At 34.1% G+C, this 13,158-nt stretch overlaps 1 protein-coding gene across 3 annotated transcripts in view; it reads left to right on the top strand.

Moving 5' to 3' along the window:
* Ndst4 (N-deacetylase and N-sulfotransferase 4) overlaps positions 1 to 2,197 on the top strand; it is a 277,456-nt gene extending 275,259 nt beyond the window's left edge. For all 3 annotated transcript variants that reach the window (XM_020187174.2, XM_074041591.1, XM_074041592.1), the window contains one exon: positions 246 to 2,197. In XM_020187174.2, coding sequence (XP_020042763.1) covers positions 246 to 365 — 120 coding nt within the window. In that variant the 3' untranslated portion in view covers positions 366 to 2,197. The remainder of the gene's footprint in view (positions 1 to 245) is intronic.
* Positions 2,198 to 13,158: the final 10,961 nt, after the last annotated feature.

Genomic DNA, 13,158 nt, shown 5'->3' with positions numbered 1-13,158 from the left:
AATAAATATAGGTACCAATGGTAGAGAAGTCACTCAGGACAAACCTGGACCTGTTTTTATTTTTCAGCTATGCTTTTGTCAAAATTTTTCCAAAGGTGAAAATAAGCAATGATTAAGAAAAGTAAGAAATAAACATTTTGTAGACATTTCTATTATGATGGAATTTCCTAAGAGAAGTCGATTCCTAATCTTGTCTGTTGAACTACTTTACATCTTTCAAATCTTCTTTTCTGTTTGACTTTCAGTCCAGAACCTTCCTCTCTAATTACTACCGAGATCACAATGTGCTGCTGTCCAAACTCCTGCACAGACTGGGGCAGCCTCTGCCATCATGGCTGAGACAGGAGCTGCAGAAAGTGAGATAGCGCAAGAGATGGAACATGCCTCCAAGAAACTTACTTTACTATCCAGTAGAAAATCAAAACCCCACAACGTCTGTCCCCTTAATGCACTTGTGATTGTCAACAGAGGACTATGTGAATAAATTTCCTTCAATCTTTTTCATAAAATGAAAATTGTTGTATATGCACGCATTGGTAATTAGCAGCATTAATCCCTATGTATGCTTTTGAGGAAAAAAATATGGGATTATGTGGTGTTATGCACTTTCTATTGTGAGGATCATCATACAGCTCAGTTCCTCTGTTAACCAATAATGCTGATTATATACAAATGATCAATTAAAATTTTGAGGAAAAGATAAGGGCAAAGGTGTCTATAAATGAGACTTGTAGTAACCAAATATCAGAATTAAGGGCTAACATTTTCCCTTATTAATTTAAAAATAATTTTTAATGAAAAGAAATGGTATAATCCCATTTTGAGTAATTATTTATTATATTTAGCTCACATACATTTTCCTCTGCTGTTACTCTCTTGTGATGAATTTCCTTGACATGCTAAAGAGGTTCTGAAGTGGTAGCTTCCCGTGCTTTTTGTCTGTTTCCCTCTTATAAAGGGAAATATTTGAAAGGTTCCACACTCACTAATATTACTATTTCATCTGGTAGAGTGTGTCATTCTTAGTGAATGTGGTATTATGGTTCTGACAAAATCTATTAGATAATTTTGGTAAAAAGAAGAGTGTGACTCTGGGAAATATCACTGTTACATATAAGGCTATCTTTAAATGGGTCCAGGATCTTAATATACTATTTACCTGGGTACTTCCACCTTGGCAATGATGTAGTATTTATGTTTTTTACATTAACTAAGATATTAAAAACTTTATTGAAAAAAATAGAATGTAAACACCAAAGTGTGTTTGCAGGCATAGTGAGGCATGTGCCTTCTGTGTAGAATATGTGAGTCTTTTTGAAGTTTGGATTTTTCGTATGTTCAGTATATCTACTGTAGATGATTCTGTTTTTAATATCTGTTTCAAAATACATAATCTAAAACTTACCTCTTCAAACTTCACTAATTCCCTAACTAGAAATCAATTTCTCAGTCATGTCAGTCAAAAATTAATTTCTAGAGAACTGATGTTCCTTAGGTTTTAGAGTTGTAGGTTCCTATCTTATTTGGAAGTTATTGTCAAGCTAGTTGTATTTTTATCCCATTTGTCGATGATGATATATTATGGCTTTGTTAATCTTTTCAGTGATACACCAAGGTAAAATTTCAATGGAACAGTAAATCAAACTGACTTTGGTAACATTACACATCAATCCATTCCTCCTCCAGAGTACTATTTGTATAGTCTGAAAATAATGCCACTTTTTCATGTAATTTGAGAAATTACACTTGCAATAATTCCATAACAAACTGAAGGTCTTTGTTTTTTATACTTTGTTTTTTTGTTGCTTTAAGGAAGCAAATCAAATTTATGTACTCTCAAAGAGCATTGGGGTTTTGTTTTACATATTTTATTTCAGAATCCCAACTTTGCATTTGTATTTCATTAAAATTTTCCTTTTGTTTTTTCAGCACACCTAGAAGCTCTAAGATTTTTCTTAGGGATGAATTAATATAAGTCACAGTTACTGTCATGGTTCCTCTGTTAACTAGCAGGCTCAATTTCTCAGCCCTGTTATCTGTGTGAACATGTGCTCACAGCATTGCATTAAACACTAAAATAATCATAGGTGCATATGCAGACCTCTATATTCTGTTGACTAATTTGCTACTTTCCTCTACTTTATGTTCTCTTTCTTTCTTCTTTCTTTTCCCTCTCCCTCATTCCTCCCTCCCTCCCTCCATCCTCCCCCTCCCTTTCTCCTTTCCTTACTGCCTTCCTTCCTTCCTTTTTTTTTTTTTTTATTATTTTGTCTCACTGTGTAGTGCAGGCTGTTCTGAAACTCACTAATCTTCTGCTTCCAAGCTTCTGCTGAAGATACGCCACTTCCAACAAATCTAAAATATTTGCTTCATTGCTTCAATTAAACAAATTCATTTTTACCTTGCTTTGGGAGCACAAAATTAAGGGCAGGGAGAGATATTTTTGCAAAATTAAGGGCAGGGAAACATCAGTAGATCACACAATGATTTAAACACACCTAACAGTTACACAGGACTGACAGAACTCCATATCAACCTAGCTGAGTAGTGTGCATGAAAGGATTTTATTTTCATTTTTGTTGTACTGGGGTACATTGTGACATTTACAAAAATGCTTACAATACATATTAGTCAAATTCACCCCCTCATCATTCTCCTTTATACTCCCTCCCTGCGTGCTGCAGTTTACAATTTTTGTTTTTGAAATTTCTTTTGTATTTTTTTTTTGCCTCACTGGGTCACAATAAATCCATAAATAAGGAGGGAGTCCCCAAAAGTAAATTTTGTACAGCTCCAAGCTATTGTTCTCGTGATCAGCACGCACAGCAAGTTAGTGCCATCTCAGTCCAGCCTAGCCAAGTCTTTATTCTTTCCCCCATCTGCTTCTTTATTATTTATTCAGTAGACAATTTCCCTATACCTACCCTTTCTATCTTTCTCTTCAGTTATATGCCAACAGTATCAGATCTAGAGGTTCCACCTTCCTCAAACCACTGAAAACATTAATGGAGGCATATATATAAATATGGAGGTAAAATTTAATTGATGCATCTATAATAGGGAATTAGTGCTATCAGTCTTTATATACATTAAAACTACAAAATTTCCTTTACTGCTCTACACATCTTTGTCCCAAATTTCACCTTCTTCTAATAAAATCTTTCCAAAAATGAAAACATTTGATTATACGTAAATCACACACTCTATACTTATTAATAACAAACATTTCTTCTTTTGTTGATGACAAATATATAGTGCTTCAGATCTGAAATTAAATATATACATAAAGAATTTGTTTGCATTCAAAAAAATTGCTGTTTTTCATATGTTTGAAGTCATATTGATGTTCAAAGCTAGGCACACAGTAGGTACTCAATAAAAATTTGTTCAATTATACTGAAGTATTTCAAGCAGTCCAATTTACTTAATAATATGTATCATGGACCTGATTGTACTCTATATTCAAGTTCTAGAAATTTTATTCATGCCTTTAATGTCAAAACTAACGATGCCAACCCTTAATCACTCATGAATTCCAGACATATTGCCCACCTTACCCTGGCAATCTTCATCTAAGTAGCTCCCTGATACCTCAGCTGGTCACAGGCAAAAATGAACTCTTCCATGTCCAGGTAACATTTCTTCTCCTCCTCAATTCTCTTTTCTTTTACATGACTGCTTGAAAACAGACCAGCTTTTATTCCTGCTAGATAGCTGTCTTTTCTACATGTCCAAGCTACACTAATTCTTTTCCTGACTTTTTCACTAAGCCAGAGTTGCCCAATAGAAATTATGTGAATTACAAATGGAAAATTCAGCCATAATTTTAAGCTCTCTAATAACCACTTTAGAAGAAATAAAATATGAAATCAAATTTATTTTGTCCACCATATATACAAAAAAATTATACCAATAGGCAAACAATATGGAAATTGTGATTGATATATTAATGTTCTTTGTGCATACTGTCTTCAAAATCTAGTTGACATTTTATCCTTATAGTACATAATGATTTGTATTTGCTTCATTTCAAGTGTTCAATATCCACCTGGGGCCAAATGGTACTGCACTGGACAGCACAGCTCTAACTTCTCCTCTAAACATCCACTTGCTTTTTTATCTCCTCTTATTCATCCTGTTGGTGAGAGAGGGTCTTAAGAGATGACCAAACATACAATCCAACACAGCATAGATGAGTGGCTCGCATACACACTCACAGCACATGGAGGACATTGTATGACAGGAAGGCCCATAATGGGGTTGCATCTGAAAACAGAGTGAACAATAAGGGACTGTAGGATGCAGGTTTTGTGGTATCAAGAGTGAGGTGACTTCTAGATCAGGAGGAACATGTGATTAGCTTGTTCAAATAATTCAGCAGGCTGAAAAGTGAAACTCACTACTCAGAGATAAGTAAACACCACACTTAGACCATTTGATCATGATAATTTTGGCCTAAGAAAGCTTGTCCACAGGAGCAGAATGAGAACCACTAGGCAGTCATAATAGCGAGCCTAAAGTTTAGGTCTCGCACTGTGCCCCTCACCACTCTAATACCACAGGGTCTCCTTAGCTCACTTATTGTCACAACCTCTGATCTGGAGAATTCACTTCTCCACAAGTCACATGCTGCACTACTGGTAGAATGGGCTTTGCCATTCTAGATAGAGCCTTACCATTCATTATCTTAAAACCCTCCAAATGTTTCTATAGACTAAAGATTTGAAAATTCCATATTGTATGAAGTTCTTTATAAGAACAAGATGGTTCATTTTTCACATTTAAAAAATTAAATGAAAAATTCAAGTAATAAAAATTCACTTACAATTTTCCAACTACTACTCAATTTTTATATCTTCAAACCATTGCATATTCTCTGCCGAAAGCACTTTTTTGACCTTCCCTCAACCAATATCCTATACGAACTGGCATTGCTGATTCACAAACAATATAACTCTTGGAACCTTAAGAAACCTAGCCATGGAAATCCACTTTCTTTGCCTCCCAGAAATCTCAAGCATCTCAAATTTACATGACTTGACATGGATCTCCGCCTTAATTTGTTTCACAACTCTCCTGGTTCCCTTGTCATAAGACCATCCGTGTGTGGGTATTAATGCAGTTAATTTGAATTTTTAAGTTAAACTATTGCCACATCTACATTGCACTATGATTTTCCACATGTGTATCTACATGCTAACTTATAAAAATGAAAGAAAGTGTCTTTTCATTTATGTGTCACTCATGCATAGCATAGACTATGGTACAAAATAAGTCATTATTGAATGCATATATGCATGATCTTATGTCTTTACTCTGGTAGGAAATTGAAATTTAATTTCTAAGCATATAACCTACAGATATAAAGTCTTTCTCTCTTCCATATGACCAAGATACATATTTTCAAGGATACATGGTTTTAAGTTTGTACACTTACATCCCCTATCCTGGTTTTCTAAGACCATGTTCTCACTCAGCCAAACAGATGAATTTAAGCATCTCTAGCCACAAGAGTTAAAGTACTTTCACTATTGCTCTTTCATATTGGTTTAAAGATCTTGTATCTCTTCCCACAAATGTCTGTTTATAATCAAAACCAAGCTAAAAGCTTGCTGCTTGTAATGTATTAAGTGTGGTGAAAGTGCATGGCTTAGAATTTGAAAGAGTTCAACTTATTGAAGAGGATAAGGGATCATTGACTTGGTATTTGATTATTGAGGTCCTTGAGTTAGATTTTTTTTCACCAACAAAGATAATAATGCTAATTGTTAATAACATATTTAAACTGTAAAAACTACCAAGAAAAGGATAAGTAAAATTATTATGTCAGAAACCTTTGGCACTTTCTGATTTGAACTCAGATGAAATTAAAATAGTTTCACATAGTCAGATACATCCATGTAAACACAACCATTTCTAGGATATTATTATTTAAGACTCAATTTTCATTTCTTTAAACTTATACACATCTTTTCAAAAACCTAAACAATCTGTCAGAAATCTGATGATAGTAGCAATGTGGTTAAAAATAAAGAAAGAAAAAAAAGTGAAAAAGAGAAATCAGGAACCAATGGGTAAGAATTCAAGAGCACCATGACAAGTATTCATCTGACTACCAAAGACCATTTCCAGTTCATATGGATTAGTGTTAAAGAGAAAATTTTCTATGTGTTGTAAAACTATCAATAATGTTTTCAGAAAAGAAGGAAGAAAGACCAACTGCTTCTGACTCAGATCAAGAGGAGGCATCTTGTACGTAAAGCAAGACATGCAGATGTACAAATGAAGTTTTGTCAGGATGGGGAATGCTAAATTGCAATCTTTTTCTTTGTTTCCCTATTTTGCTTGCTGGTGAAGCTATATCATGACAAAGATTCAGTAAGGAGTATTGAGGATGATGGGTTTATGGTAGTGCACTTGCATTTGAAGTTCAAAGATAAGACCAATTTATCTGTGTTATCTAAAATAAGCTCTCTTCACTCTAAAGAGTAAAAGTGTAGACATGTTTGTTTGTTTGCTTGTTTTCTCTCCCTCTCTGTATCTCCAGGTAAGAGTCTGCTAAACTCTCAATGTTCAAAACAATTATAATTCTCTCTTGCGTGTTCCCAGTACCATGCCTGAAAAGGGCACAAAGTTCTTGCCCAGAAGTCTTTAAAATGTAACTGTGTCTTGAATACAGAAATAAGTTTTCAAACAGATGAAACCTAAGGTCACTTGGATCCTATTTCAGCAGCATGGCAAAGCTAAAAAGAAATGTGACACCAGACTCAGATAACAAGAAGTTATGCATTTGTTACAGTGATACACATACAATAGATAAAAACTTCCAACCTCCTCTCACCTCAGCCACCTTCAATCAATACAAATAATAATGCAAACATTTAACAGTTTTGTGCTATTGTTTGAAATGGACCAAGTTATAGCAACCTCTTGTGCTTTCCATCCCAAGGACTATCAAGCTATTTCAAATAGTTTCAATTAGAAGTAGAATGTGGTCCGGGTGGTCCATGGATCTCTGGAGTCAGAATGACAGCTTACATCGTGGTATTGTCACTTTCTAATCCATGGTGTTCCTCAGACACACCGTTAACTCTCACTGTTCTACAGTTTTCTGATCTGTACATAGCGAATAATAATAGCAGCTACCCCTTGAGCTATTGTAAGGATTATGTGAGATAAAACATAAAAGCAACCAGAACAGAGGATGAAACATACCAAACACTGTAAGAGTGATTGATTCTTTGCATCTCTATTTATAGACACACAATGAATTTTTTAAAAAATATATTTCAATGTGTTGATTTCATACAAAATTAACTAAGTACAAAATTAAGCATTTTTTAAAATTTGACTCTATAGTCATAAGGTGATTTTAGATAATAACAATAACATTATGATCACCAGAAATGTCCACATATTTTTTAATTCTAGTTCTAACTATTTTTATGTAGTTGGCCATATCACGGAATTTTTCTGAGCCTCCTTTCTTCCTGAGAAAAGAAATGAGGATAAGAACTTGATGAATGAAACCAAAATCTAAGATGAGCAAATAAAGAAATTACAATAGGAAACTTAACTGTTTTCATTAAAGGCAAGTCCCCTGAAAATGATGGATTTGTTCAGAACACTGAGAGAATATTCAAAGTAGATCATCATATTTATTTATCTATTTTGGTTTTTGAGACAGAGTATTGCTATGTAGCCCAAGCTAGCCTAAAACTCAAGATCCCTCTGCCTCAGTCACTCAAGTGCTGGGATTACAGACATGTACCACCAGACCTGGCTCCATGATCATACTTATAAAGAATAACATAGAACTCTTAGATACTATTATTGAAGAATAATGGAAAAGAAAGAAGTTCCAGCAACTGGAGAATGAAAACTTAGTTTTGAAATTGAGTAAAATATGCATATACTATAAACTATAAACCACTGAGCAAGATTCTAAAATTCTGGAATAGAGTATTTGAAATTTCCCCAAACTATTCATTCCACAGATACCACCTTAACAGGAACTTTGAGACAAAGAAAAAGATTCCATATTTGAGAAGTGTTCTTAAAAATGGGACTAATTGACCAGACATATTTAATCTTTATGTATTAATGTTTACTATATTAATCTATATTGTGTACATTTCCAAAATTTCTTTGAACCCAAATTTTTAGCTGACACAACATCATTTGGGTAAAATCTCATGTAGTACAAGATAGGATCCCTTTATTTTAAGGGAAAATACATAGTCATCTTAAAAAGGAGAATTAATCTGAGCAAATCATGCGGCATGGGCCATGGCTTCTTTATACCATGTATGAGCTAATAATGATTTTACATTTTAAGAGGAGTGTTAAAAACATTTTTTAAATAGGAAGAATATAAGTCAGGTGTGGTGGTGCATGCCTGTGATTCCAGCACACAGGATGCTGAGGCAAGAGGATTGAGCGTTCAAAGTCAACCCAGGCTACCTAATTTTTTAGACCTTGCCTCAAAAACAAAAAAAAAAAACAAAGAATAATGTGAGTCAGAAACTGTAAGTGACTTGCAAAACCTAAAATATTCACTTTGTGGGTGTTTCAAAGATGAAAGTTTGCTAACTTTTGATCTAAATAAGCAGTCATTTTAGAATTAAATGTTTCCTGATTTTTGGGGAGAGGTTTTTTTTTTTTTTTTTTGTCTTTTCTTTTTTGGTGCTGGGATTGAACTGAGGGCCTCACGCATGCTAGGCAAGCGCTGTACCACTGAGCTACATCTCAGCCCATTACCTGATTTTTTATGCTAGAATACAAGATCAGAGAATCACAATAAACCAGAGAAGGTAAGTCATAAGAATTGCTATGGAACCAGTCAAAAATACAGAAAAAATACCCCATATCCTCAGAACTCAACAAACTGAAAAGATAGGAGGTCCAATTTCCTCATGTAATCCTTGATTTTAGAATGTAGATACCTCAAACTTTTGAGGCCACAGATATTTGGATATAAGTAAATTGTCCATCTAGATTTCATCAATCCTGGGGTGTCATTTCTCTTGAAATTTTGATGCACAAGCAAGAAAAATGTGAACCACAAAGTAATAAAGCTTAGTACGTCATCAAATAGTTGAAATAGTATACTCAAGTAACATAATTAATGAATACATATATACTAAAAAGAAATTTTGAGCATTTCAATTTTCATTTTTGTCCAAGAAAAATTTCCTGGGGATATACTGCCCACTATTTTCCTACTGCTAATTGTCTAGACTCAGAACTAGTTTATGGGACCTGATGTGGAATTTGTCAGTACAAAAATTGTATGTGGAAAATCTGGAAGGATGTAAATCTCAGGTAATGTTGTGAGTAGGATAAACATGAATAAAATAAATCAAATACAAACTTCTCGTCTTAGTTCTAAAAGCTCAATTGAGCAAATATAATTTTTTTTTGTTAATTATTTTTAAGGTAGTGTGTTACAAAAGACAAATTTTGAGAGTTTGCTAGCTTAACACAATGTCTGTTTCACACTCATATATAATACAACCACTGGAAGTAGAAAATGGGAAAGGAAAGAAATTTTGCTCCATTTTGTCATCCAGAAATCCAGGCTGTATTGTTTTAAAACACAAACATGGCATCTCTTTCATCATCATAGTAGACTTCAGACTTCCAACCTGAAAGATAAGCAAAATGAGAATCAGAATCATTTAGAACACTTTACAGGCCTTAGAATGATATATAGCACCCTACCAGATATCATGTTGTCCAGAATATGGTCACAAAGACAGATTTTACTGAAGGGTGGCTGGAATATTAAGTCCAGCTATATGCCAAGGGAAAGAAAAATAGGTTTGTAAGGAGGTAAAAATTCTCTGTCATAAAGGACCCTTCTAGTCACCAAATACCCATTATGTTCTTCCCTCACAAAACACATATTTCCCTTTCCCTAAGGAAAACAATACAAATTCCTACCTGGTTACTTCATTTACCTCAATGCAGATAATCCCTGTCATGCAGCAATTTATCAGGCCCAAATACAGCTCTTGTGGTCTTGGAAGCCATGTGTAAGCTAAATTCTTTCACGACAGACAGATATACAATGGTGGACCAGGACTTGAAAATTATAACAAGTTTCCCCATTTGCAAACGGGGAGATGAGGATCACATGCTTGCATTTCTGTTGAGAAAGCAAGGATTCCTGGCAGTGGGAATATTTTTTCTTGACTATAACCTGACTTTTTTCCTCTGAAACTAACTCCCTTGATCATTTTTATTTTCTACTGGTGGGTCCCATCTATAAGGTCTAGGATGCAATTCTATACTTTGTTAGATTTTGTTGTTTTGTTCACCAAAATCTGGACTCACAAATTTCTTTTTTTACTCTTTTTATTTTTATTTTTTTGGAGTTCTTGAGGTAACTCCATACTGATTTTCATACTAGAGGGACTAATGTATGTTCCCACCAAGAGCAGTGTAAGGGTTCTATTGTGCTCCTCGTCACCGGCATTTGTTGAGAATTGTGTTCTTGATGACAGCCGTTATGTCTGGAGTGAAATGAAATCTTAATGTGGTTTGATTTGCATTTCCTTGATGGCAAAAGATGTTGAACATTTCTTCATATATTTATTGGCCATTTGTACTTCTTCTTTTGAGAATGTACAATTCATTTGCCCATTTATTTATTTCTTTATTTTAAAATTATTTTTAGTATTTGTGTATTTACTTATTTATTTTGCAGTACAGGATAGAACTCAAGGTCTCACACTTGCTGGGTAAACAGTCTCCCACTTGAATAACACCCCTAGTCCTTTCACTTTTAGGTTTGTTTTTGAGATAGGTTCTCCTTCTAAATTTTCCCATGCTAGCCATCATCCAAGATCCTCCTGTTTCCAGCCACTGAGTAGCTGGGATTATAGGTATGAACCACTATGCCAGGCCCCATTTTTCCATTTATTGATTAGATTATTTGGTTTTTTAATGTTTAATTTTTCTGAGTTTTTTAAATAAATTTTGGATGCTAGTCCCCTATTAGATTAATAGCTGGCAGATTTTCTTCCATTCTGTGCACTCTTTACTCAAATGTTTTCCTTTCATTTAGATGTAATCAATTTGTAAAATCTTGCTATTATTTCCTGATCTACTAAGAGACTTACTCAACAAATACTTGCCTATGAATCTCTCACTCTCTCTCTCTCTCTCTCTCTCTCTATATATATATATATATATATATATATATATAAAACTTTGCTGAATAGAGTAACCATATATATATATATATATATATATATATATATATATATATATATAACTTTGCTGAATAGAGTAACCTTGGTTGGCAGTTATTTTGTTTCAGGGCTTGAAATACATCAATTTATTTTCTCATGGTCTTCAGGATTCCTGCCGAGATCCCTACTGCTTTTCTGATTGGTTTGCCTTTATAAGTTACTTGTCATTTCTCTCTTTCATCTTTTAGTATTATTTTTGTTCTGTACTCTTGGCATTTTAACTATAATATGATGTGGGAAGGTTCTTTTCTGATCATGTCTATTTGAGTCTAAATAGTTCCTATACTTAAATGTCCATTTCTTTCCTGAGATTTTGGAAATTTTCTGTTATAACTTCATTGGATTGGTTTTCCATGCCTTTAGTTTATATCTCAGCTCCTTTTTCTATACCACAGATGGCCTTGAATGTTGCTATCATGATTGCTTTTTTTCCTTTATTATTATCTGTAACAATTCCTCAACCTTGTTTTCAATTTCTTATACTCTTCCTTTGGCCTGTTGTAGTTTATTGGCAATGCTTTCTATCGAGTTTCTTATTGATTTATTAAGGTTTCTCATTTCCTGAATTTCCATTTGGCTTTTTTTCAGAAAGTCTGTCTTTTTCCTAAATTTTTCCTCCTAGTTCTGAATTGACTTCTTAATTCTATCATCTATTTATTTTATGTACTTTTAGGTTGTTGGTAACTTTTACAGCTAAGTTTTTGAATTATTTGTCTGACATTTCAACCATTTCCATATCTTTGAATTCAGCTATTGAAGAAAAGTGATCTTTTGTAGAAGCCATGTTGCCTTGCTGTTTGCTTTTTTTTCTTATGTCTCTGTGTTATGATTTGTGCATCTGTTGAGATATGTATCTTTTACAGTTTGATATGGAAGCTTCTTATTGAGCTACATTGAGGGTTCAATTCCCAATACCACTCCAGAGGAGAAAAAAACTGCTGTAACAGCAACACCACCAAAACAAACCAGATAAAAAAATAAAGTAAAATCAAATAAAAATAACTCCTATGCCACTGGTAGCCATAGAAAAGAAAATGGCAAAAATAATATAGACTAAATATGAACTTAAAAATCAAGAAAGGCAAAAGTAATAACAGTGAAAAAAATGAAGCAAGGGAGAAAAAAGGTTAAAAAAGGAGCAAGACCAATTAAAAAAAAGAAAGAAAGAGAAAATAATATAAAGAAGAGAAAAACAAGAGAGAAAACTATCAGATTACAAAATGAAGAAAAAATATATAAATGCAATTAGATAAAAGAAAACTGAAAAATAAAAGCATATTTTAAAAATAAAGTAAAAATAATGTCAAAAATATAGCAAAAATAAAAAAAATTGAAAGAAAAATTGAAGAAGCTTCTTTCTGAAACTTCTAATATTGGAATCCACCAGGTTGGGGAGAAGGGATTAGTGGGGTGTATCTTGAGTCTATTGTAGTTCCAATAGGTGCCCTCTGCCAAGTGCATTATAAAGTGGGGGAAGCAAACAGAGCACTGAGATCTGAACTGAAGGAAGAGAACCAAGTGAACCCAGCATTTGCCTGCTGGTTTCAGTACTTTCATACCCCTTCCAGGAGTAAACCACCCACCAAGAGGGAGGAGCCTGAGGAAATCAAGTGATCTGCTGGACCTATGCTACCAGTCCCACCCACCAGCAAGCTACATGTTGCAGGGAGGCAGCTACAGAGGTTGAGCTTTCATTGTCAGCAGTAATCCCCAAGCTCCCAGACTTGTAATTGTTCTTTTTTTTCATTCCCAAGTATTTCAGTCTCAAAGAATAGACAGCTTCTGAAGATAGTGCTTGGCTAAAACCTTCCAAGATATGGGTAGTGACACAAGAGATTATTTTCTGCAATGCTGAGACTTGCCACACAGGAGTCACTATCACATCAAATCCCCAGAGAGT

This window comes from Castor canadensis, chromosome 9, assembly GCF_047511655.1.
Source record: "Castor canadensis chromosome 9, mCasCan1.hap1v2, whole genome shotgun sequence".
In the NCBI taxonomy this organism is placed as follows: Eukaryota; Metazoa; Chordata; class Mammalia; order Rodentia; family Castoridae; genus Castor; species Castor canadensis.
This window is presented reverse-complemented; position numbering and strand designations above follow the sequence as displayed.